Source organism: Mytilus edulis, chromosome 1, assembly GCF_963676685.1.
Source record: "Mytilus edulis chromosome 1, xbMytEdul2.2, whole genome shotgun sequence".
Classification (NCBI taxonomy): domain Eukaryota; kingdom Metazoa; phylum Mollusca; class Bivalvia; order Mytilida; family Mytilidae; genus Mytilus; species Mytilus edulis.
In genome coordinates, this window is record NC_092344.1 from 122,482,507 (window position 1) to 122,508,391 (window position 25,885).

The 25,885-nt window shown below is 32.9% G+C and overlaps 1 protein-coding gene across 2 annotated transcripts; it reads left to right on the plus strand.

Moving 5' to 3' along the window:
- Positions 1-11,373: 11,373 nt before the first annotated feature.
- On the plus strand, positions 11,374-21,175 carry LOC139505026 (dynein light chain Tctex-type 5-B-like). Of its 2 annotated transcripts, none has more exons than XM_071294878.1 (5): positions 11,374-11,492; positions 13,952-14,116; positions 16,445-16,544; positions 18,487-18,577; positions 20,917-21,175. In XM_071294878.1, exons 2-5 carry the CDS (start codon positions 13,961-13,963, stop codon positions 21,080-21,082), a joined length of 513 nt encoding a protein of 170 aa, XP_071150979.1. In that variant the 5' UTR covers positions 11,374-11,492; positions 13,952-13,960; the 3' UTR covers positions 21,083-21,175. The 2 variants fall into 2 exon arrangements, with proteins under 2 accessions (XP_071150979.1, XP_071150984.1); XM_071294883.1 differs by having other exon boundaries at positions 11,414-11,492; positions 13,885-14,116.
- Positions 21,176-25,885: the final 4,710 nt, after the last annotated feature.

The window sequence follows — 25,885 nt, forward strand, 5'->3', positions numbered from 1 at the left end:
TGTTTTGTCAGTTTCTTTATTTATGAATAAAAGGAGATGTTGATAAATGAGACAGTAACACACTGACAAAAAAACCAGAGATAAGGGTTGCCACTATGAGACATATTTCAACACTAAACCTATAAATATTTAACACTAAACCTCTTCATATAGGTGGGACATATTTATAATAAACATGATTAAAAATACTTTGTTATATAAAGAATAAGAAGATGTGGTATTATTGTCAAAGAGACAACACTCTACAATAGATTAAATGACAAACCAAAATATTATTTACAGCAAAAAATGACAACCACTGAACTAGAGGCTTCTAACCTGGGACAGACACATACATAATGTTGTGGGATTTAACTATTTTTATGGTGTGCCATCCCTCCTCCTAACATGGGACAGAGGTGTAATAGTACAACATAAGATAATACTATAAAAATCAGTTGGAAATGGCTTTACTCATTAGATCGAAACAAAGCAGAAATACATGTGACAAAAACATAGAGTAGACATGACCAGGTACTTGTACATCCCAACAACAAAAAGACACTTAAGTACAGATCTGAGAATGATCACAGTTACATACAGCAAGTTGAAGCCAATAACAGCTAATAAAAAAATCATGCATCTAAGACTAAAACATCAATCAGTAGATATCCAACATCCAATTGATTTAGTGTAAAGATATCATTAACAGGAAATACTTTGTTATTAACAAGTTTTATCATACAAGCATATTGCAGTACAAGTTTAAAGTTGATGCCCATTTAAAAGTAGAAAAAGAATGATGAAAAACATATGAAAATGACTGTTGTAAGAATATTGTTGTAGGGAGTTAATTTTTTTAGGCAATGCCTAATTCATATTGTATAGACACCCTGCATAAGGGTAAAAAATATATTACTAAATGTAAGTAAAGAAAATAATAATCAGAATTAGAGAGGAAAGAGACTGAAAGAGAAAATAAGAATAGCTAATGCCACAAGGAAGCTGTTTTGTGATTACAAAGATCTTGTATGTTGTATTGTTGTTCTGCTGAGAAAGTCCGTACTTTTTGGAAAATCTTTTTGATTTCCAAGGGATGTCTCACTGTAGTACCATAGGGGCCATGTAAAGTTGACACTAGAGCATTCTTTCTTCACATTAGTTTATTCCTAATTACTTCCAAAAGCTTGCTAGTGGATATAGACAAATCACTTTGAAACTCGACATATACCCTCACAACACTTATTAAAAAGGAAATCCTAGGTCTGTGATATGTTCCTTTGGAATTTCAACCAAAGATGACGAACTGGATCTTGCATCACTGTATTAGATACATATACTACTAAATGTAAGTAAAGAAAATAATAATCAGAATTAGAGAGGAAAGAGACTGAAAGAGAAAATAAGAATAGCTAATGCCACAAGGAAGCTGTTTTGTGATTACAAAGATCTTGTATGTTGTATTGTTGTTCTGCTGAGAAAGTCCGTACGTAGATTAGATTAATAAAATTCTTATACTAAAGTATTCTTACAAACAACGGTATATTGCTGGGTCTTCCAAGTGCTCCACGAATTATTATCATCTATTTTATCAGCTATCAAAGCGGGGCTTTAAAGTTACTGTGAAACTGTTTATCTAGAGGTGGCGTGAATCAGATGTGGATACTAAAAAAATCTAAATATCTTTTAAGAGTACATACAATCTAAGACTCTTTCTTCTTGCAATAGTATTAAAAACATTTGACTTTTCTACACTTTACACAAGTATTCCCCATTCCAAACTAAAAGACAAATCGAAAGAGTTGGTATTGCTTTGTTTCATAAAAAATGAATGGCCAATATACAAGTACCCTGTCTTGGGGATGGTAGGGATAAATCTTACTTTGTAAAGAATACCTCTTATTCAAACAAAAAATTCTCTGAAACTGACATTATACAATACAATACAATACAATACAATATTTTTATTTTCCAAATTAAAGGGCCCATTAAGAGCATAACATTAATTACAACATGACATAAACATTACAGAGTGATTAAAGAAACATAAAATAATAATTGAAATTCAAATGCATGAAGAAAGGATCAGTGGTCAAGGGGAGATAATTTTGATATTATTTTAGAGTATCTAACTAATTTTCTGATTTTCTTAGTTGCAGGCCTTTATCCAGGTATGCACATAAAATAGATAGAAATCTGCTATCTTCATTAATCATGATCCATGAAAAAAGATCATTTATATTTAAACTATCTAAACTGGGGTATTTTTTTATATAATCAGTGATATCTCTTCTGAGGTTATTGTAAATAGGGCATTCCAGAAGAAAGTGCATTTCATTTTCAATACAATTTGTATTACAATATAAACATATCCTCTCATGTCGAGGTAATATTTCATATTTACCACATACATTGGTAATTCGTTCATGTCTGCCAGTTTCTATTCTTAAACAGTGATTGCTAAGTCTGTATTTTGTTAATAAATGTTTTTGTGGGCTTAAATCTAAATAATTTTCATAGTCAAATGACTTTTTGAATGAAAAATAAGTGTCCAATTTGCCTTGATTCTGTAAATAAAAATCTCGCATTTTCTCCCAATCATTTTGAAAATTGATTTGAGCTGTTTTTTCAATAAGTTTTTAAATTTATTTTTTCCTAGATTTTTACATATATTTAGGTCAATACCCAATTTTTCACTGTAGAAAATGATATTAGAGAGCCATGAATTATTGGAACTGGTTTGACCTTTACTTTCTATCATTTTTAACTCAGCATAAGCATTTTTCAATAAATCAGATGGAGAATTCTCTAGTCTATGCCAATACATAAACATATGTGTTAGCAAATTTATATAAAGAGGATATCTACCCAATTCAGACAGGACTGCTACATTTGTGCACATCTTTGTAACACCAATAATATACTTACAAAATTTTAAATTTAGCTTCTCAAACTCCCAATCTTTAAATATGTCATAAAGGGACAAATTTTTCCTTTTAGAAGTAATGTTAATAACACCCCAATTTTCACAACCATAAGTTACAATTGGCTGTATACAGTGATCAAATAAATGCAAAAGAGTTTTAATAGGAGGATTAGATGATTTCAAATCTTTATAAAGTTTAAAACTGGCCTTTTGACCTTTTTGGAATAATCGTTTCCTGGCTTCATTAAAGTTTCCAGTATTTTGGATGACTATGCCAAGATATTTGTATTGTTTAACACATTCAATAGAATTATTTCCTACATTAAAATTTTCATTAAGGAGTCTACCACTCCTATTGAATATTATAATCTTGGTTTTCTTCACATTTATTTCCATACACCAATCTTTGCAGAATGTGCACAAAGTATCAAGTCTGACATTAGCTAGATGCTTGATATCTTGATTGACAACATATTTGTTACGTTTGGAGGTCGTGTTTATCAACAAACATTCGGCATTCCCATGGGCACCAATTGTGCCCATCTTTTTGCCGACTTGTTTCTTTATTATTACGAGGCTGACTTCATACAGGAACTTATTAGGAAGAAATAAAAGAAGTTAGCAAAATCCTTTCACTTTACTTTCCGCTAAATAGATAACGTTCTCTCACTAAATAATTAAAAATTTTGTGACAATGACGAACGCATCTATCCCATCGAACTAAAGATAAATGATACAACCAGATACAGCTAAGTTTTCCTCATATCTTGACTTACATCTAGAAATTAACAATTAGGGTCGGTTGAAAACAAACTTTACGACAAAAGAGATGATTTCAGCTTTCCAATTGCGAACTTTCCATTTATGTAGCAACACACAAGTAACGCCTGCATACGGAGTATATATATCCCAATTGATACGGTATTCCCGGGCCTTTATTTCCTATCATGATTCCTTGATAGAGGGATGCTGCTCACAAGGAAGCTATAAAACCTAAAGTTTCAAACGGTGAAGTTGAAATCATCCTTGTGATCATTTTAAGGACGCCAACACGGAGTTAGTTGACCGTTTCACAAATGATATCGGATATGTTTCTTATGTCGTAACTACAATCCTGTTCCCATTTCACGAATATGACCTACCCAATTCTACTATTTACCGGTTTTACATGAGCAACATGGCGGGTGCCAGATTTGGAGCTGGATCTGCCTTACCCTTCCGGAGCACCTGATATCCCAGGTTTTGGTGGAGTTTGTGTTGCTTAATTAGTCTTTAGTTTTCTATGTTGTGTCTAGTGTACCAATATTTTTCTGTTTTTCTTTCTTTTAGTCATGACATTGTCAGTTTATTTTCGATTTATGAGTTTCACTGTCCCTCTGGTATTTTTCGCCCCTCTTTTCAAATATCGGAAATACAATCCCATCCCCTTTCCCTCAAATGTTACCTTTCGAAGTAGACTTATTACCGGGTTTGTACTAACATGAGAAACACGATGGTGCCACATGTTGAGCAGGATCTGCTTAATTATCTTTCCGGGACACCTGTTATCGTCTACAGGTTTTGGTGAATCCGAGTTTTCTATGTTGTGTTTTGTTTAATATTGTTTGTTCGTTTCTCATAAGGCAGCAACCATTTGATTTTCTGGGGGGGGGGGGGGGGGGGGGGGGGGGGCTATGGGTTTTTTTTCTTGACAAATTATTTTTTTCGCGATAAGTCGAAAACAATTTTTTTCTTTCAATTTTAGCATTACATTTAGTGGCAGCTGAGGGTGAAACAAACAATTTTTTTTTCTCAGAATCAAAAACAAATTATTTTTTTCTCCAAAAACTGGAAACAAACTTTTTTTTCCAAAAAAAACCATAGCCCCCACCAGAAAATCAAATGGTTGCTGCCTAATCGTTTTGGCAATGACGTTGTCAGTTTATTGGTGACTTATGAGTTTGAATGTCCCTTTGGTATCTTTCGCCTCTCTTGTCAGAGTATAAAACACTAAAATTTGTTGTAATGATAGTCGAATGCTTCAGGTCTGATTATTGTTCTTCTAGAATGGGAAGAATTTACAGTCCATACTGAAGAAATTAACAACACACTATCCTCTATGTAAGTTGATAACACGAACTCAGCGAAGTCTTCTACCTTCATATCACTATGCATATCGGAAATCATATCTTCAGCAAAGAGATTCTGGTCCCGAAAACATAGATCTGAATAAAAATAAAAATAATTAATAGATTACTCTAGATCACGAAGCTTTTAAAACTTGTCGTGTGTGTTCATGTGACATTATGCCACAGATTATATATGTCTCTGGTAGATTTTTTAATCAGAATTCTAGAGCTTCAAAGGAAGGGAATATTGAAAATTTAATAGTAAATTACTACAGTAAAATAATTTTGAAAAAATTATAACCGAGTATAAAAAAAATGTTTTTACTTTCTATCAAGCATAAAAGATCGAGAAGTAAAATATCGTACATATGCACTTCATTTTTCATTAAATCATACAAATAAGACATTTATCAATTAAAATACTTCACGGCCGACACTCGGCTAACCGAGAGATAGGTCGGTTAATCTATATTGAGTATGCGGCTATATCGGCGCGGTTGGTCTGTTAATCGGGTTGGTTATACGTCTGTTAAGAGTAAAACGCACAATTTTAATATTAAAATCTATTTAATATACAGATTTTAGGTACATTATAAGAATCAAATCAAAAAAAGAAAAGTGTCTGACAAAATGATATATATCATAGAACATTTTCCAACTGTAAAAACATTTCATAGTCTGCGCAGTTTTCAGTAAAACTAAAAGGCGTCGCGCAAGTATGTAGTATTTATGCGTATACGCATAGCAATTTTTGTAATGAAAGGCGAAAAAAACAATTTTAGATATCATTTAAAGGACACAAAATCGTACTTTGGTTCTAAAATATAAATTGAAATTAGTAAATATTTCATAATTGTAATATAACGTGAGTAATACCACGTTTTAGTGAACATTATGGGAATAAAGTCTGTTAATGGGTTGGACAATTGAAATTGTGTCAGTTAAGAGTTATTTAGCCACGACAATAGTTGTGCTACCTTTATATTTTCCCTTTGAAACAGATAAGAATGAGATGCTCTTGAGTAAAAAAAAATGACAATACGCTGCAACAGTATCCTTCTAGTAAGAACATCTTTATTTTGGCTTCCTTTGCATTTTATTAAGGGGTGTGTCACTTCAACATATGGATATGGATTGCCTGCTGGAATATGCATGAATCTATTGTTAACGTTTTCTTCAGCCTTAATTTTTGTGTCTGTTCAAAGTAGCACGTTCTCAAATCCGTCCGAAAGTGTCTTTCTAATACAACACAGGGTACATATAACGTGTTGTCGTTCTCATATGCACATGATATTTGTCACTGGACGTACATTAAACTCTAAATCGTCAACATCATTCGATTGGTTCTTTTCCCAGTTCTATTACTGAATCATCTGTTGTTTACAAATCAGTCTAAAGAAGTAAATGGAAAGGAGCGAATGCAGCTACATTTGGTTATCTTAAGTTTTAATTCATTTTATTCCGTTTAGTTCCTTTCTACATAAGTGCAGAGGAGAACTGCAGTTGTCCGCATGTAAACTTTTAGCATTTATTACCAATATGAGTACATAGCAATCCGTTACTGTTTAGTCCCTAGTGTTGACAGTGGGTTACTTGCCATTAATTTTTATACCCCTTCCAAATTTAATTCTCCATGTTTAATGCCTCAAATCGCAAGAAGGGGGGATGAAATTACACTGTAAAAAAATTTGGGACCAGAATTTTAAAGGAAAGTAGTGATTTGGTCCAGCTGAAAAAGGTTGAAAATTAGCACTTCGGAAGCTGTCATTAGATTTCAAGACGCCCTAAACATAAAATTGTCCATATTTTGAGTTAGAGCCGATGAAGTTTTCTATAATTTTGATATAATTTGTCCCAAAAGTAGTACAACACACTGTAAAAGTTTCTCTGAGAAAGCGCAGGTGGGATTTTTTTTTATTTTCATTTATGTTCTAAAAGAAATGCACTACGAAATAATTGTGTTCTCGGACCTGTTTCATGTCTTTATTCTCAAACAGTTATTATTTTTTTCTATCTTTTTTTTATTAATGCATCACTTCCTACTGTCCTTATCTATTATTCTATATATTCTGTGTTTCCATCTAGATTCTCGTGTATACAATGAGGGTCCGGATTGGGGGTGTTGTTTATTTCTATATTCTTTAAATTGTCTGTTACTTTTCTCTACATTTTATTTTATCTTACTCATTATTATTTCTTTATTCTTTATATATTCTAGCATCCCAATATATTTTACTTACTGATGTTTGGTTACATTACGACGTGTATCTCTGATTTATATACTGGTTAATACCAATTTAGATACAAATTAGTGTCATTCATGACAACCTAAACAGAATCCACATGATCTATGCGACCATTCTTGGATGAAATCAATGGATGTATAGATTATAACATGCCCTTTTCTATATTAGCCCTGGTATCATCCCGAGACTCCCATATCGGCCTCGAGGCTTTAGCCGAGGGCCGATATGGGTCGGGGGATGATACCAGGGCAAATATGGAAAAACATGTTATAATCTTTAAGCTATTTATCACATATTTAAGTGTTGCAGAAAAGAGGGAAAAAAAGTTCAATTATAACAATTTAATGAAACATAACAGGTAAATCTTTAAAATTTATCCGTATCCGTAACAAATATGTGATAAGATATAAATAACACATAGCTGAGAGGGTGATAGAGCAGACTGGGTCCCGAGAAAACATTGTCAACCGCGGCGAAGGGATACCGATCTGCTCTATCACCCTCTCATCTATGTGATATTTGATTTATTATAATGAATGTCCTATCATCATTTTCTTTAACAGATGAGTTTTATTATAAAGTATTTTCTATGTAGTCGGGTACTTGACAGCGTAACGGGTATTTGAAAAATCATCAGAAGTGAAGTAAATAGACAATAGTAGTGCATTGACTTGACATATAAACGATACAAGGAATAGGCCCGAAACAGGAAAAAACTCTGCTATCAAGAAAAAATTGAAATATTTTCAATTGTTGTTATTTTGTTATTGTTATTTATTTTATTTAAATTTTGGGAAAATACCCCTTTCAAAAGGCCTCATATCTGGCTGAGAAATATACATCACAATGAACATGATGAAATGTACATCACCAGTTGAAACCCATCGATGGTGAACGAATGCGTTTAATATCAACAATAAGCATAACACACAATGATTTATAGGTTTTAAAGTAAAAATATTAACAAGTGAAATACGTTTTTCCAACAATTGTAAAAGAAATAAGTTTGAGTCGTTCCACGCTTCGTTGTATAGTAAATTAGAACTTTATGCATTGTCTATAAAATAACTTGATGTAGATTCACTGATTCATTGTCGTTTAAACTGCCGATTTTTGATTGGTCTAGCCGAGAGGGTGACATTCCAAAAAAATTGTCACCCGCTCAGCCATATGATAGAGTAAATTAACACCTTCGTATTAGGCAATCAAAATATGGCATTTTAACATGATGTATAATAATAATTTAATATTACACTTTTTTATATCAGTTTTCAATATTCATGGCCTAAATTCATTGTTCATGTCAGTGTTTCCGTATATATTATGTTTCATTGCTCATGTGTTGTTTCCGTTTATTTTAGCTACTCGTCTTGAGCCTACCCATTTGATCCGATAACACCCCATACAGCAATAAAATTATACTTTATTGCCATTCATAACTCTTAACAGACCAATTAACAGACCGGGTTTTATACATCCGACCCATTAACAGACCAAGTTTTAAATAAAGATTGATTTATGTCACCAAAATACAGATTTGTGTGTAGATTTTTCACACAATGATATCAATTTGGTTGACAAACATAATGCCCGTCTTTGTTCGATGTTGAAAATATCGCATGCAAGTAAATTCAACCAACGTGTCTTTTTGTGTACATTTTGTGTGTGTAAAATGTGTATAAATTTATTGATGAGTAACACGCCTTTTCATTTTATAGATCGTACATCGAAGCTAGAAAAATAATAATTACACCACTGGATTCAGTAGATTGAATTGTTTTGTTAGACATGAATAATTTTTATGATAAACATATATTTAAAAAGTTACACAATGAAACATGCAGAATTTCCAATGGTTTCCTCGATAACACCTGATTAATAGACTTTAGCCAACCCGATTAACAGACCCACCGCCGATATAGCCACGTACTCAATATAGATTAACCGACCAATCTCTCGGTTAGCCGAGTGTCGGCCGTGTACTTGTTACCTTTTTCGTTGTTGTTGGTGTGTATGTATTATATGTGTTGGTGTGTATGTATTATATGTATTAATGCTTGGTCCATTTCTATGTGTGTTAGTTACATTGTAGTGTTGTGTCGTTGTTCTCTTATATTTATGCGTTTCCCTCAGTTTTAGTTTGTTACCCCGATTTTGTTTTTTGTCCATGGATTTATGAGTTTGAACAGCGGTAAACTACTGTTGCCTTTATTTATAATCAAACAGCCACCCGGAAATTTTCAATCTTACAGCTTTTACATTAATGCTAGCAAGACAAATCTTTGTTTGGCTTGCTTGCTTTGTTTGTATCAGTGATTGCTCAAGCATGGTAATTAAGATAGACGGGGCTTCAGCTTGTATACATCATACTTAGATTTTATTGGACGTTATGTCTGAGGTTAAGGACACTTAATTTTAAAACATCACATGACAAATACACTTTTTTTCTTGTATGAGGCTGAGAAACTGGCCTTCAACATTAATTGACTTAATATTGTTTTTATAACATATCAATCTATTAGTTCAGTCTGTTATTTCCATGTCTGTCCTTCGATTATGCAACTCTAGAAAATATTCTAAAAAATGGGAAACAATTGTATTGAAAAGAGAAAATCGAGTGCACCTTTTTTATGTTAGGGTGTGTTTGAGATGAATATTTTGTCTTGAAAATGTACAAAACAAGAGTATTTGATACATCATCTCGCTTCAGACTCTATCATTTTATATAGCAAAGCTACAGGTTGACTTTATAACATAAAAAAAATCACAGTACTAAAAGATGAAATATAGGGGTCAAGTGAAATACCTATCCAATGGATCACAAAATCAGAGTACGTGTGTTCGAATAGCTATTTTACTAAAAGTGCTTGACGACAGTCTTTAAGTTGGATCTCTGAAAAAAAAATTGTCTTCCGTTTCTACGATTGTGAAAATGAACAGATAATTTCGACGAAGTAGAATCCTGTCTGTATTGTATATTTACAGGTAAGGAAACATGTGAGAATATGTGTCATGTGATGTTTTAAAATTTAGTGTCCTTAACCTCCAACATAACGTCCAATAAAAATTAAGTGTGATGTATATAAGCTGAAGCCCCGCCTATCTTAATTACCATGCTTGAGCAAACATTGATACAAACAAAGCAAGTAAGCCAAACAAAGATTTGTCTTGCTAGCATTAATGTAAAAGCTGTAAGTAGCTTTTTTTCGTCAAGTCCTTTGCTGGTGACCGAAAACAAAAATAAAGGGGCATATCATGACCTTTATATGGTTATAACATTTACTCATTTTATATTCTATATTTGAACTGTTTCTTTTGTATTACTTATATATTTTAATCTAGATATAATAAATTATTTTGCCCATAACGGGGTCCTCTACTGGAAATAAAAGAATGTGTCTCTATGTAAGTAAAACTGCTGTTATTGGCATATCATTTGGGATTAGCAAGAACACACTAAGTGAAAATAAGTTAAAATATTAAAGAATTATTGCTTTAAAATTAAAACACAAAACAAAATATCTAAAAAAAGAGATAAGGAATTCGTTGTATCTTTCACCGCATCACTACGGTACATAACTGAGGTCGTAACTCCTATTTGTCATTTCTAGTTATCACATAATAATATATCATAAAAATGCTATATTAAGGTATATATAGGAAAGCAAATGTCTGAGACAAGCCGCGGTGTCTGTGGTTGAAACATGAGAAAACTTGAAGAGCTAGTTTAAACATATTTTATTGTTCAAAAAGGACCGTGAAATGGATAAGACTCAAGTTTTTTCAACTTATTAACATCTTCTCCAAGAAAAAGAGCTGGTAGGCTATACAAGAATTCAAACTTTAATCAAATACTTAACCATCAATGAAAATTATGCACTCAAGTTATTATTATGTTTTTGGTTTTCTGTATGGTGTTTTCATGCTAGTGGACTGTTTGTCGTTTTGTCATAATATGTGTTTTCCACATATTGATGTGGCGTTGTCGGTTTACACTTCAACATAGTGAATTTTGAATGTCCCGATGATTTTCATGTATACATGTAGACCATGTAAATTCAGAGAAAAATACCTATGTCACACTAGCGTAGAAGTAAAACACGAATTTCTGTCGATTCAGTTCCGTCATGTATGAAATTTTATTCTAATTGTGCGCATGCGTGTAAAGTTTTTACAGCGGTACATTTGAATGACAGTTGTTTACAAATATTTTGATTGTTATTGTGGAAAAGGGTGCGTATTTGTGTCAGGAAAACACTCATGCTTTATTTCTTCCTTTAAACTGACTGTAGCTTAAAATCAAAAATAGGCTACAATTTCAAGGTTTTACATCTTCTGCAGAATTTTACACCAAATCTAGCCAATCTAGATGGCAAAAGTCGTTCATTTTCATTAGACATTACTTCTTTTCTACTTCTACCACTAAGTGGCCACCGTCATTTGGTTGACTATCCTGTCACTGTTTGATGTGCGCTTGCAAACTTAACAAGTCCAAAAAAAATAATTTTAACAAAAAGGAAATAATGTGTGCTGTACATCACATTTATATATGGTGCACATAAAAACATGGGACTTGAAATTTAATGTGCATGCAGTAGTCTCTTGAACGAGTCAAGACTTTCTGCAGCGGTCACCGAGGCATTATTCATAAGTATAACTGTTGGAACAATACGGAAGGCAACAAATGTAAAATATTACACTTATCATATGTTATAGCCAATGTAGGCAACTCGTACCAAATGCCTTCTTCTTTTAACCTCTCAAATATTATAAGATCCAGTGGCGGATCCAGAACTTTTCATAAAAAGGGGGCGCTGACTGACCTAAAAGGGGGTGGGGTCTACAATATGACAGTTGTTGTCAATTCGTTTGATGTGTTTTATCATTTGATTTTGCCATTTGATTAGGGATTTTCAGTTTTAATTTTCCTCGGAGTTCAGTGTTTTTGTGATTTTACTTTTTCCCTATATAATCAAACAAAAGGTCTAGAATCACCTATGATATCGGTTCTTCGGTGTCTCCAAAAGTCAAAACGTGACAGAGCTGTAAGACGTAAAGAAACGTAAAAAAAAGATATTGGCTATTACAAAAAAAGTCATATATGTTTCATGTTGTGTTTAGCACTTTGTAAGATTTTTGATATGATGGAGTAAACCTGTCCGATATTACTCCAGTGGCGGATCCAAGGGGGGGGGGGGGGGGGGGGTGGTTCCGGGGTGCGCACCCCCCTTTTATTTTTGCCGATCAATGCATTTGTATCGGGACATATGTTTTGCACCCCCCTTTGCCCTGTTTGCCCTGGGTTAGCACCCCCCTTTCGAAAATTCCTGCATCCGCCCCTGTTACTCTACCAGAGATCAAAATGATGTAGAAGTCAGCATCTTGGGTCAGCGTACTGCCCTCAACAATGAACAAAACTGCACCTTGAGCAATACTTCAAAATGATCAAAGAAAGATATCGGTTAATTTCGGTTGAAGCAGTTAAAATCGCAAAATGTCTAAAATGAATTGGGTACTAAGGTATTCATCCCAAGAAAGAATAATTTATCTTTATTGCCTGGCATTTATTGAAAATGAATGACGGTGTGAAATAAAATCCTCTCACTCTCAGTCTCTGGTTCTCCAATCGTATTAAAATCTTTGTATGAGATTTTGGGGGTTTCAAATGGTCAAACAAAGATTTTCTATGTCTATATTTATATCAAAGTCCTTTAAATGTTCGTTTAACCTAAGGAAAACTGGATGCTAAATTCAATCTGAACTGAACAGAAAACGTTTGCAGTGAAAAAAGCAAATAGAAAATCGACAAAAAGGCGCTCTTTACTCTGTGAGAATCTGCCAACGAGTTTTATTAATGCGTCGATGTCTACGCATATTAAAGCATAACAGATATATTTAAAGTCGGTTATACATATAACTTACTGATGTGACAATGCAATCTATCGCTTGCTAAGAAAAGAAATAAATAAAAAAAATAATAAATGCTAAAATTGGTGTTTGCAGCCAGCATTTTAGTCTTTACTAAACAATTTCGCCTTATTTGGTTTCTTTTTATTGCTGCGTGGATATTTCATCCATTTTAAAAATTTATCTAACTTATGAATTGAAAGGTGTATGTTCGAAAAAGAATTTAATAAAATCACAAAAACAATTATTCATTAGACGTTATATTTACTTTGGTTGGCAAAGGTTTGGTTAAAACATCTCTTCCAGTGAAATCGATAAAGAATTTTATATATTAATAGTAATTATAGCCAATCATTATGACTGCTGAGATTTGATTTGATCGCACTTTATGATCAGGTAATAAGAGCTGTAATGAAATATTACCACTTTTCATCTTTTTTTCCCTGACACAACGACAGAATGGTATAACAAACACATAGGAAATCGGCTTTTTATACCAGATAACATTTCTTTCAAAGAGCTGATAATTACAGAAAGTTAATTATGCCACTTTTAACTTGTTTCTTCAATTGACTGTTCTCAAATTGCTTTTACTGATTTGATGGCTAAATAATGCTTCTTATGTGAACAATCGATAAACAAAAGGACGAGCAATCTGGTCATGAATTGAGGCGTTAATCAATGTACAATTACTTGTACATAAATAATTTCATTGTAGATAGCGTGACCTAACACTATACAATTATCACCCAGCATCATCATCATTGTTATTGTTTGGTTGACAGGTGTACAACATGGCAGGACTAACTGCTCAGGGAAGAGATTTGGGAACTAGGGTCTCTAGTTTATTTGAAATACCCGATAAAAGATTGACAGCCATTGGTTCTAGTATAACTTCTTATGCCTGTGATCCAAGACTCTCGGAGGATACAGGAAGACCAGCGAAGAAGGTATGTATGATTCACATTACTCATTTGATTATAGTCTTCTATATTTGACTGGGAAATAAATACTGTTGGGTAGGATAGTGAAAAAAGGGATTTATGTCTTATAAGTATAACATGCTTGTGGTATTCATAAGACGTCTGTTAATTAATTATTTTTTTTTATCTTTGAAACATATATATTTGATGTACATCTTCAAACTTCATACACGTGTAAGAACAGGAAAGAAAAATGGCCATTCACTTATTTGAATTATCTTGTAATCACCGTCTACATTTAAGGAATCACTGCAAAAATCTTAATGTGATGGTTTATTGTCGCCGCTTTGTAGAAATGAGTAACGACATCAACACAAACATATTATAGCAACAAATTGTCGTATACTAACTAACATGTAAATGGGATTAGGTTGTTGCTCATACGTGATTTTCCTAAAAGCCTTGTAAAAAAGGAGATGTGGGGTGAACGTCCATGAGACGACAACCCAACGATAAAAAAAAAACCTCCGTCAAAAATATTTTGAACACATACAACAGAGACTTTCAAAAGGTCTGTCAACTACCATATCATCTTTAGGTTAAAAGGTTATAGTAAAGTATACAATATGACAGGAGACAAAACTATGGACTTGATCAGTGGAATACCAGAAGATGAACTTAGTCTAGTTTTGTTAACACTCGATCAGTGGAATAACAAAGATTGAACTAGTTTTGTGAGCACTCGATCAGTAACAAAGATTGAACTAGTTTTGTGATCACTCGATCAGTGGAATAACAAAGAATGAACTAGTTTTGTGATCACTCGATCAGTGGAATAACAAAGAATAAACTATTTTTGTGAGCACTCGATCAGTGGAATAACAAAGAATGAACTAGTTTTGTGATCACTCAATCAGTGGAATAACAAAGAATGAACTAGTTTTTGTGATCACTCGATCAGTGGAATAACAAAGAATGAACTAGTTTTGTGATCACTCGATCAGTGGAATAACAAAGAATGAACTAGTTTTGTGATCACTCAATCAGTGGAATAACACAAGGTGAACTAGTTTTGTGGGCACTCAATCAGAAGAATTACATAGTCATAGAATGAACTGGTTTTGTGAGCACTCGATAAGTAGAATAACATAGGATGAACTGGTTTTATGAGCATTCAATCAGAAGAAGAATATAGAATGAACTGGTTTTGTGAGCACTCGACAATAACATAAGATGAACTGGTTTTGTGAGCACTCGATCAGTAGAATAACAAAAACCTGAAAAGGTGAACTAGTTTTGTGAGCACTCGATCAGTGGAATAACAAAAAAAATGAACTATTTTTTTGTGAACACTTGAACAGTTTAATCATAAAAGATGAACTAGTTTTTTTAAGCACTCCATCAGTGGAATAACAAAATGTGAACTAGTTTTATGGCCACTCGATCAGAAGAATAACAGAGAATGAACTAGTTTTGTGAACACTCGATCAGTGGAATAACAAAATGTGAACTAGTTTTGTGAGCACTCGATCAGTGGAATATCAAAAGATGAACTAGTTTTGTTAGCACTCGATCAGTGGAATAAAAAAAGTGATGAACTAGTTTTGTTGGCACTCGATCAGTGGAATTGCAAAACATGGAACTAGTTTTGTGAGGACTTGGTCAGTAGAAAATCAAAAAGTTGACTAGTTTTGTGAGCACTCGATCAGTGGAATAACAAAAAATTAACTAGTTTTGTTAGCACTCGATCAGTGGAATAACAAAAGATGAACTTGTGTTCAGCTAGAAAGAATTTGCATTAAAATCAGTATAGTAAAAGGTACTTGTTAAAAACGTTATAATGTATACCCGTACAGAATGACAATTCATTAGAAAGGTTACATTGTATTCTTAACCACTGTGTTCTTAATCCAGACCTTTAAATAAACTAATTGACATTGATGTATTGGTGCAATTAATGAAAAGCAGCAATAATATAAACACCAATTTAGTCTGTAAATTCAAAAGCAAATATTTCAAGGAAAGGTCATTAAGAATAAAATTGCCCTTTTTAAAAGGTTGGTATAAACATATTACCTGTGAGTGTTATCGTGTTTCCTAATAAGTACATACATTTGTGAAAATATTGAGTTCAAAGTTAAACAATGTAAAAAAAAAAACCCAGCTCTGACACTAACGTAATTGTATTGTCTTTACTGACTGTCCTCCTAAACCCATACATGTTCCTATCAGAGAACAAATCGACAGTATGGTGGAGGCCAATAAACAGTTCATATTAGTTGCTGTCTAGAATACATTTGTATTAGTGTTGTTAGTCATTGGAATGAATCTGAAGCTTTTGAGTTCTTGTTTCAGGTATATTATGAGAATACCTTTAAATTAGAACCAGACTCAAAGTTTAGAGCAGACAAGGTTAAACCTATAATAGACGACATTTTTGCCAAAAATCTAGAAGGTAAGAACTTGAAGTTACTAGTAGGTCAATTATAAATCATAAACACAAGACCAAATAAGTTGTGGGTTAATACTTACTCATATAAACACTAGACCAAAATAAGTCATGGGTTAATACTTACACATATAAACACTATTATAAACACTAGACCAAAATAAGTTATGGGTTAATACTTACACATACAAACACTAGACCAAAATAAGTTGTGGGTTAATACTTACACATATAAACACTATTATAAACACTAGACCAAAATAAGTTATGGGTTAATACTTACACATATAAACACTATTATAAACACTAGACCAAAATAAGTTATGGGTTAATACTTACACATATAAACACTATTATAAACACTAGACCAAAATAAGTTATGGGTTAATACTTACACATATAAACACTATTATAAACACTAGACCAAAATAAGTCATGGGTTAATACTTACACATATAAACACTATTATAAACACTAGACCAAAATAAGTTATGGGTTAATACTTACACATATAAACACTAGTATAAACACTAGACCAAAATAAGTTATGGGTTAATACTTACACATATAAACACTTATAAACACTAGACCAAAATAAGTTATGGGTTAATACTAACACATATAAACACTATTATAAACACTAGACCAAAATAAGTCATGGGTTAATACTTACACATATAAACACTATTATAAACACTAGACCAAAATAAGTTATAGATTAATACTTGCACATATAAACACTATTATAAACACTAGACCAAAATAAGTTATGGGTTAATACTTACACATATAAACACTATTATAAACACTAGACCAAAATAAGTTATAGATTAATACTTGCACATATAAACACTATTATAAACACTAGACCAAAATAAGTCATGGGTTAATACTTACACATATAAACACTATTATAAACACTAGACCAAAATAAGTTATAGATTAATACTTGCACATATAAACACTATTATAAACACTAGACCAAAATAAGTTATGGGTTAATACTTGCACATATAAACACTATTATAAACACTAGACCAAAATAAGTTATGGGTTAATACTTGCACATATAAACACTATTATAAACACTAGACCAAAATAAGTTATGGGTTAATACTTACACATATAAACACTTATAAACACTAGACCAAAATAAGTTATGGGTTAATACTAACACATATAAACACTATTATAAACACTAGACCAAAATAAGTCATGGGTTAATACTTACACATATAAACACTATTATAAACACTAGACCAAAATAAGTTATGGGTTAATACTTACACATATAAACACTTATAAACACTAGACCAAAATAAGTTATGGGTTAATACTAACACATATAAACACTATTATAAACACTAGACCAAAATAAGTTATGGGTTAATACTTACACATATAAACACTATTATAAACACTAGACCAAAATAAGTTATAGATTAATACTTGCACATATAAACACTATTATAAACACTAGACCAAAATAAGTTTTGGGTTAATGATAACACATATTAACACTATTATAAACACTAGACCAAAATAAGTTATGGGTTAATACTTACACATATAAACACTATTATAAACACTAGACCAAAATAAGTCATGGGTTAATACTTACACATATAAACACTATTATAAACACTAGACCAAAATAAGTTATGGGTTAATGATTACACATATAAACACTAGACCAAAATAAGTTATGGGTTAATACTTACACATATAAACACTATTATAAACACTAGACCAAAAAAAGTAATTGGGCAATGTTAACACATAAACACAAGACAAAATAAGTAATGGTTCAATTATAGCATATAAACACAAGACAAAATAAGGAATTGTTCAATTATAACACATAAACACACGACCAAATAAGGAATGGTTCAATTATAACATACAAACACAAGAACAAATAAGAAATGGGCCAATAATTATTTTTCAGGAAGGAAATACGATCCAATCGAGTGTTCTATATTGTCCAAGTCACTAGCAGAGGAATTAAAGCTGAAAGTAAAGGAACTCAATTTTAAGAGGTGAGTAAAGATAATGTACTCGCCATTCTGTTTCAACAGTTGACATAATAAAAGAAGATTGCTGCAAAAAAAAAATAGATGTAAGGATACAACAGTAAAGGTTGAGGATTATGAATAATTATAATATTGTATATTAGATCTTAATTGATTGGTAAGTGTCATGGCAACCAAAACGTTTATAGAAGTATTTTAAAAACAATGACGCCACACTAGTACTGTAAAATTCGTACACGGGCAAATTAGTTTTGTATAATTGAATCATATTTTTTTTTATCAGGACATAATGTTTGGGCATTGAATGATGATTATGAATAATATAAGCAATATAAATATTTAAGAATTGCTTATGATATCTTATAAACTATTGAAAAGTGGAAATGGCCCACAAAATGTATCATAATGATTGTTACTGAAAAATGACGAATTAGTATACCTACATTGGTGGCCTTCGGCTGTTGTCTGCTCTTTGACATATTCCCCATTATTATTCTCAATTTTATGAATGACAAATTTAGAAATGTAAATAGTGCAGTATAATGATACTAAAAACTTTGTCATCATCGGAGTTTTGAAAAGACTTCGGTGTTGTGTTGTTTATTGATAGTTTCGACAGAATTTGTAACGTGTATTCCCTCCTATGTGAAAACTGGAGAAAATGCTTGTCCGAAGTCAGATATCTGGAAAATTAAGGATTTTGTTGTTCTTTGGGACATTCTTTGGTCTCTGTTGATTTCCCTTTTAGTGGGAGAAATAATTTGTTATGTACAATTGATCTAATTGCAGGTCTTACCCATTACTTAAAGACCTTAAATAGCAGATTTTACAATTATCCTGTATATGTATAGAAAAATAATCACTATTATCAACCAATGTCCAATCCGTGTTGTTCTTTGGGATATTCTTTGGTCTCTGTTGATTTCCCTTTTAGTGGGAGAAATAATTTGTTATGTACAATTGATCTAATTTCAGGTCTTACCCATTACTTAAATAGCAGATTTTACAATTATCCTGTATATGTATAGAAAAAGAATCACTATTATCAACCAATGTCCAATCCGTTTACAACATAATTCAGTCGCAACATCGGCTTTTAAAAAAAAAATTGTATGCCCCACCTAGGGGCAATATTTTTTGTCTGTACGTCTATCATCGTCTCTCACTCCGTCCGAGCTTTTGGTCATGGTAGTTTTTCATGAAGTTGGAAGTCCAATCAACTTGATACTTAGTATACATGTTCCCTATATATGATATGATCTTTCCAATTCTGGTGCCAAATTAGAGTTTTTATGATAATTTTACGGTCCACGGAAAATAGGAAATGATAATGCGAGTTGGGCATCCGTGTGCTATGGACACATTCTTGTTTGTATATGAAATTATTGCATGGGTCTTAGGAGAATCATTATGTATTTAATTTTGCAATACATTGTCTGGATCATATCTCTGTACATACCGTGGTTATAGAGCTAAAATAAACATCATCCATCATGTTGATCATCCTAATATTGTGACAAACTGTTTGTTTTGATTTCATTTGGAATTGCCAGTTGTTTAGATTGTTTCAATTTCATAGAAATGATATGCGTGTATAAATACCAGCATTTCTAAATAAAACCTATATCGATTAAACATTAGAAGAAAAAAAATTTAATTATGAATTAATATTTTAAGCCGATTGCATTACCGTAATTATTTTGTGTGACGGAGTAGTCTTATCTGTGGAAATCATGCTGCTATCAACGAGACATTGTCGCTACTAAACCTGGGGACATTATATTACCGAACAAATTTTGTATAAGAAACTGTACATTGAATATATTTAAAATCTGTTAACGAACTTTTTTTCTGAAAATAAATCAGTTCCCAAGAAAAACATGTATCGTAGTGAAGTATGTTTAATGTTGCGATGTTCAAACAAAAAAGACAATTATGTCCATTTCTAATAACTACCATATTATATTCACATTGTCTGGAGTGCACTGCATTAAAACTGTGTTGCCTTGATATAAGGGGAGGGTGTAATACTAAAAACAAATCAAATCAATTCAAAACTTTAAAATTCATCGTAACTGCCATTGATATTTTTATGGCAATGTTGAGGTATAGACGAAACCAGTAACACTTTCGTTCTTTAATCGTGAATAGGGGGGAAAACAGTGTAAAAACACTTCATTTAATTGAATTTTTTTTTTATATATATTCTATCATCTTCTCACTGTGTTGAAGAACCATTGATGTCTTTGGGCTGTTTTTACATTTTTTTCGGGTTGTTGTCCCTTTAACAAATTCTCTGTTTCCGTTCTTAATTCTATTTATTGACGACGTGATTTATCTTACAGATATAAAATAATAAGTCTGGTGACCATTGGACAACAGAATGACCAAGGAGTAAGGATTGGGAGTAGATATCTCTGGGACCACGAGAGAGATAGTTTTGCATGCTCTTCATTCCACAACAAATATGTGTATGCTGTAGGCACTGTTTATGCTCTATATTACGAATAGACATTTGTGGAGTCAGCAATTTTCAGCATGTGTTTTATTTTCGTTACATTTGTTTATTTATTCAGTGATGAAAGTAATAAATGAATAAAAGTCTTTACGTTTATATACGTATAAGGGCCTACTTGACTTACCCACTGTGTATTCACCAGATGTTATCGCTAATATAAACGCATAGGGGCATGGGATGCATTTTTTAAAGACCCCGACCACCCATCATTTTACTCTTACTGTTAATGATTGTGAAAAATTACAAGTCACCTTACGACGTCAACAATTCGCAAAATTGATATTATATTGTAATAAGCTTTAATAGGAACACATGCAGTTAGCACAACGTGAAACAATTTTTACAAATGAACAAACTGGTTGATTATTATTTAAAAAATAAAATAAACGGAAACTAATTATAGCAGACTTCTCGCTCGAATATCTTATGTTTTGTGAACGCTCAATCAGCACTTACTTCGTGTAGTGATGTAATAAAACTATAAGAAAACAAGACTGAACACGCGGAAATGTCTCGCCTGTGTTACTGACCAATAACATACCTTAGTCATTCCATCCACCAAATTAAATTGCTTATAGTACTTGTAAACCCTTATCAAAGAACACAAAACACAACATTGAACCAATAATCAGGAAAATGAGGTCAAGGTCAGATGAAACCTACCAGATGACCATGTTCCCCTTACAATCATTCCATACACCTCATATAGTTTCAGAGAAACGGACTCAATAAAATGACTTTAACCCTGATCACTGATTCATGAAATGAGTCGGGTGAACCCTGTCAGAAAGACATGTAGACCTAAATACCAAATATAGTTATCATGAAACGCATAAGTGAGTTTTTCACCTTACACAAACTTACAACCTTACAAAAAACTGTTTTTTCGAAGTCTCGGAGTCATGAAAATGAGGTAAAAGACACACGACAGACAGAAACCCGTAAAATTCGATCCAATCTAATTAAAAACCGATCTCTCATCGCTCCCGTTTTCTGGTATGTCGCGTGGGACCCGACATATCAGAAAACGGGAGCGATGAGAGACCGGTTTTTAATTAGATTGAAGTCGATCTGCATACAAGAGAAATCCAGGTCTTCGACCTTCTAAAAAACACTTTAAAAACTAATAGTTTATGCCACCGCTGGATATTAACCATAGTTTTAATATGCCAACGCTGGATAGTAACCAATGTCTTGCATCCCCGGGCTTTCGTCACAGGCGAGACGAAAAAGGAACTCTGTAGATTGTTACTGAGGACACACATAAAGGGAATAAACCCTCATTCCTGATCTAAGAATACTCAGTTAATGAAAGCCAATTCATATCTCGATTTCGAATTCTCAACAAAATATTTGTACTTTTGAATGAAATTAATATAGCCGGGTGTTTGAACAATTCATTATTATTTTTTTACGAGTGTTGGTGCGACAATATTTGGTACATATATCAGCATACGATATGCATGTGCGCCAGACATAAGACAAGCTTCCTTTATTTCGACTTTAGTAATCAACGAAGGATAGGCCCGTTTCTCAAATTCTTAAAGCAATAACATGATTTGAAAGTGTTAATGTCCGTCCAACCTTTATCTCATTTTCTGTCCATTAGCTTTTAGGAAAATGTGACTATGATACGAAACAAGGCCAGGTTCTGCATAATGAAAACAGCACGGTGAAATGTTTCGCCTGCTGCATCTTGATAGTTAATTATCACATAAACATTATCAAAGTGATGTGAAAGTCAGATTTACCAAAGCAAACAGCCTTGTAAACCATGCAATTATTCCATACACCAATTACTGCTTTAAATGTAGAAGAAACCGACAAAATCCTGAAACCTTAATAATAAGAAATGAGGTCATGGTAAGATGAATCCTGCTAGTAGACATTAAAATTCATTCCATAGATATAGGAAGATGTGGTATGAGTGCCAATGAGACAACTCTTCATCCAAAAAGTAAACCACTACCGGTATAGGTCAATGTACGGACTTCAGCACGGAGCCTTGGCACACACCGAACACCAAGCTATAAAGGACCCCAAAATTACTAGTGTAAAACCATTCAAACGGGAAAACCAACGGTCTAATCTATATAAAAAAACATGCATATAATTAGTTCACATTATTACTCGTTATAGTATCTTCGAAAGAATTAACCACGTATGTAAAGGTCATGAGGACATTGAAATGAACCCTTATACCAGATGTGTCATATAATTATTCACAAATGCGAAATACACGACAAAAGTGTTTTTAATCAAGTCCCCTAAAACAAGACAAAGAGTGCACACGCTGAAATGCCTCGCCTTCTTTACAAAGTGTCACAAAAAGGTATCATAATTCAAGAAAATGATGTCAAGGTAAGATAAACCAAAGAAAAATACATGTACACCTTTAATACCATCATTCAATACACCAAACATAGTTGAATTATTGCAGTTTCTAAGAAATAAAACCAATCAATGAAAATGAAGAAAAGGTCAGCTGAACAATGCCAGACAGACATGCACGACTTAAGCTCAATCTATGCATTAAATATAGTCGACCTATTGCTTAGAGGAGTAGAAACAAACTAAAACATTGAACAATGCCAATGGACAAAGGAAAATGGGGTCGAGGTCAGACGATACTTGCAAGATAGACATACACTTTTATACAATCCTTCCATACAACAGATGCAGTTGATCTATTGCTTGTAGTTTAAGATTAAGACAAAAAAATCAAAAAAAAATATCTGAGCAATGAACCGTGAAAATGAAGTAAAGGTGAAATAAATCCTACGAGATTGACATGTACATCATAAAATATTTCCATACACCAAATATAGTTGACCTATTGCATATAGTATTAGAAATAAAGACCAAAACTCAAAACCCAATTTTGACCACTTAACCATGAAAATGAGGTCAAGGTCCGATGACGCCTTTTAATCATTCCTTCCACGGACCATATCCAAAACACCTACTGCTTTTAGTATCCGATATATGGACTTTATCACAAACATTTAACTTATTCATGAAATAAGGTTGAGGTAAAATGAACATTTATCTGATGGGCACAAGGACCTTGAAAGGTACATTCTAAATATAGTTATCCCATTTCTCAAAACAAATTGACATGAATATTTACTCACTGGCCTACACACAGTAGTAACTAAACCACGAGACAATGGAAATGACAGATGGAAACTTCGTAGCACAATGCATCTGTATACAAAGTATTAAGCATCCAAGTTGTCGCACCTTTTTTTATTATAGAGCTAAGTTACCCAACGCCATCGACGGATCATCCCAATGTCGAGCTGTTAGCGTCATAAACGAGAGGTTATGTACACAAGACAAGACGTCTCTAGTTCTACTTCCATCTGAAATATTAACCTGGATAGAAATAGTTGCGTCAACCATCGCTGGAAAGTAATCTGCTTACAGGGTCCTACTGTTGAGCAAATCCTTTCCTTCAATGCGAAGGTCTTTTGCAATGTGTATGTACATTTTTTCCATCTATGTAGCTTAAAGAGAAATTTAGTCTGATCAGTCCTATGGCCTATTGCTTGTACATGTAGTATCCGAGATGCCCAACTGGACCTTTATTTAATAGACATAAAATTGAGAATGGAAATGGATCGTACATTTGGATGTGCTACCTCAAGTTGCGCACTTGTAATCTTATTACATCCCATTTGTATACATTTCAAGATCCCCATTTAAACGCAACAAGTATGTCAAGAAAATGTGACCTGTAATACTGTTGCTTAATCTTCCAAAACATATGGTTCGTTGTTTAGTTTTCAAATAACAGGAGAGGCTCGCAAGTGCCTTGTGTACAAGTTTGTGTTTTGTGGTAATATGCATTGTGTATAATTAACATTTTGGTTGAGGCAAACCGAGTTAGAACAGAAACTAAAATAACATGTACCGGTATATAGACGCCAAGATTCAACTTGTCGCAACCTTCAGTGAGCATGGGCAAACAAATACTTTTAGGGTAACAAATCTGAAGTCATCCAATAGTTTCCAATATAAATCTTGCATGGTTATAAGTTTTTACCAATCTACATCACATTTTCAGGTAGTATGCATCAACTCAAAGGGCAGTTATTCACAAGTCAGCTAATGGTTTCTGCAATATTGCAAATCATGGATCTTTTTCATGTTCATAGTATCTTTCTACCCAAATATAAAAGTTTCTGCAAAATACATAAATAAATATCTTGCAAGGGCATTCACTTCTTCAAGATTGATGTTCTAATTTTTCAGAAAATTTCATGCTGGATAACATTGATTTGTTGATCAGATTTACCCAATGTTCTATTTTCAACAACAACCATGTTTGTTGATCAAATTTTCGAATACTTTTAACCACAATCTCCTAAGGATCAATTCAGGCTAAGTTTAGAACAGTTGACCAAATTGACCGTTTCAGAAATGAGGGTAATTTTATTGTTCGTACCCTAAAATGAAAATAACATCACGTCATTGGTTGAATTTCCATTGTTTAGGACATTTCTAACCAATCACGATGCTTTGGTGTACACTTTTGGAAATATTATCCAGAATGCATTAGATTCTGAAACGGCCAATTGTTCCAGTGGGTTTTTTCTTCAAGATTATACCAACAAACGCCACATGATGGCAATGTCATACAATACTTGCAACCATATGCAATAGATTCAAAAACATTCCATTCAAGGGCAACAACTCCCCATTCTTGTATCGACATTAACCTGGTATTTCTATGTCCCCTGCAACATCATACGGGTACAACAATGACTGAGGCAGTTAAATAACAAGTCTTG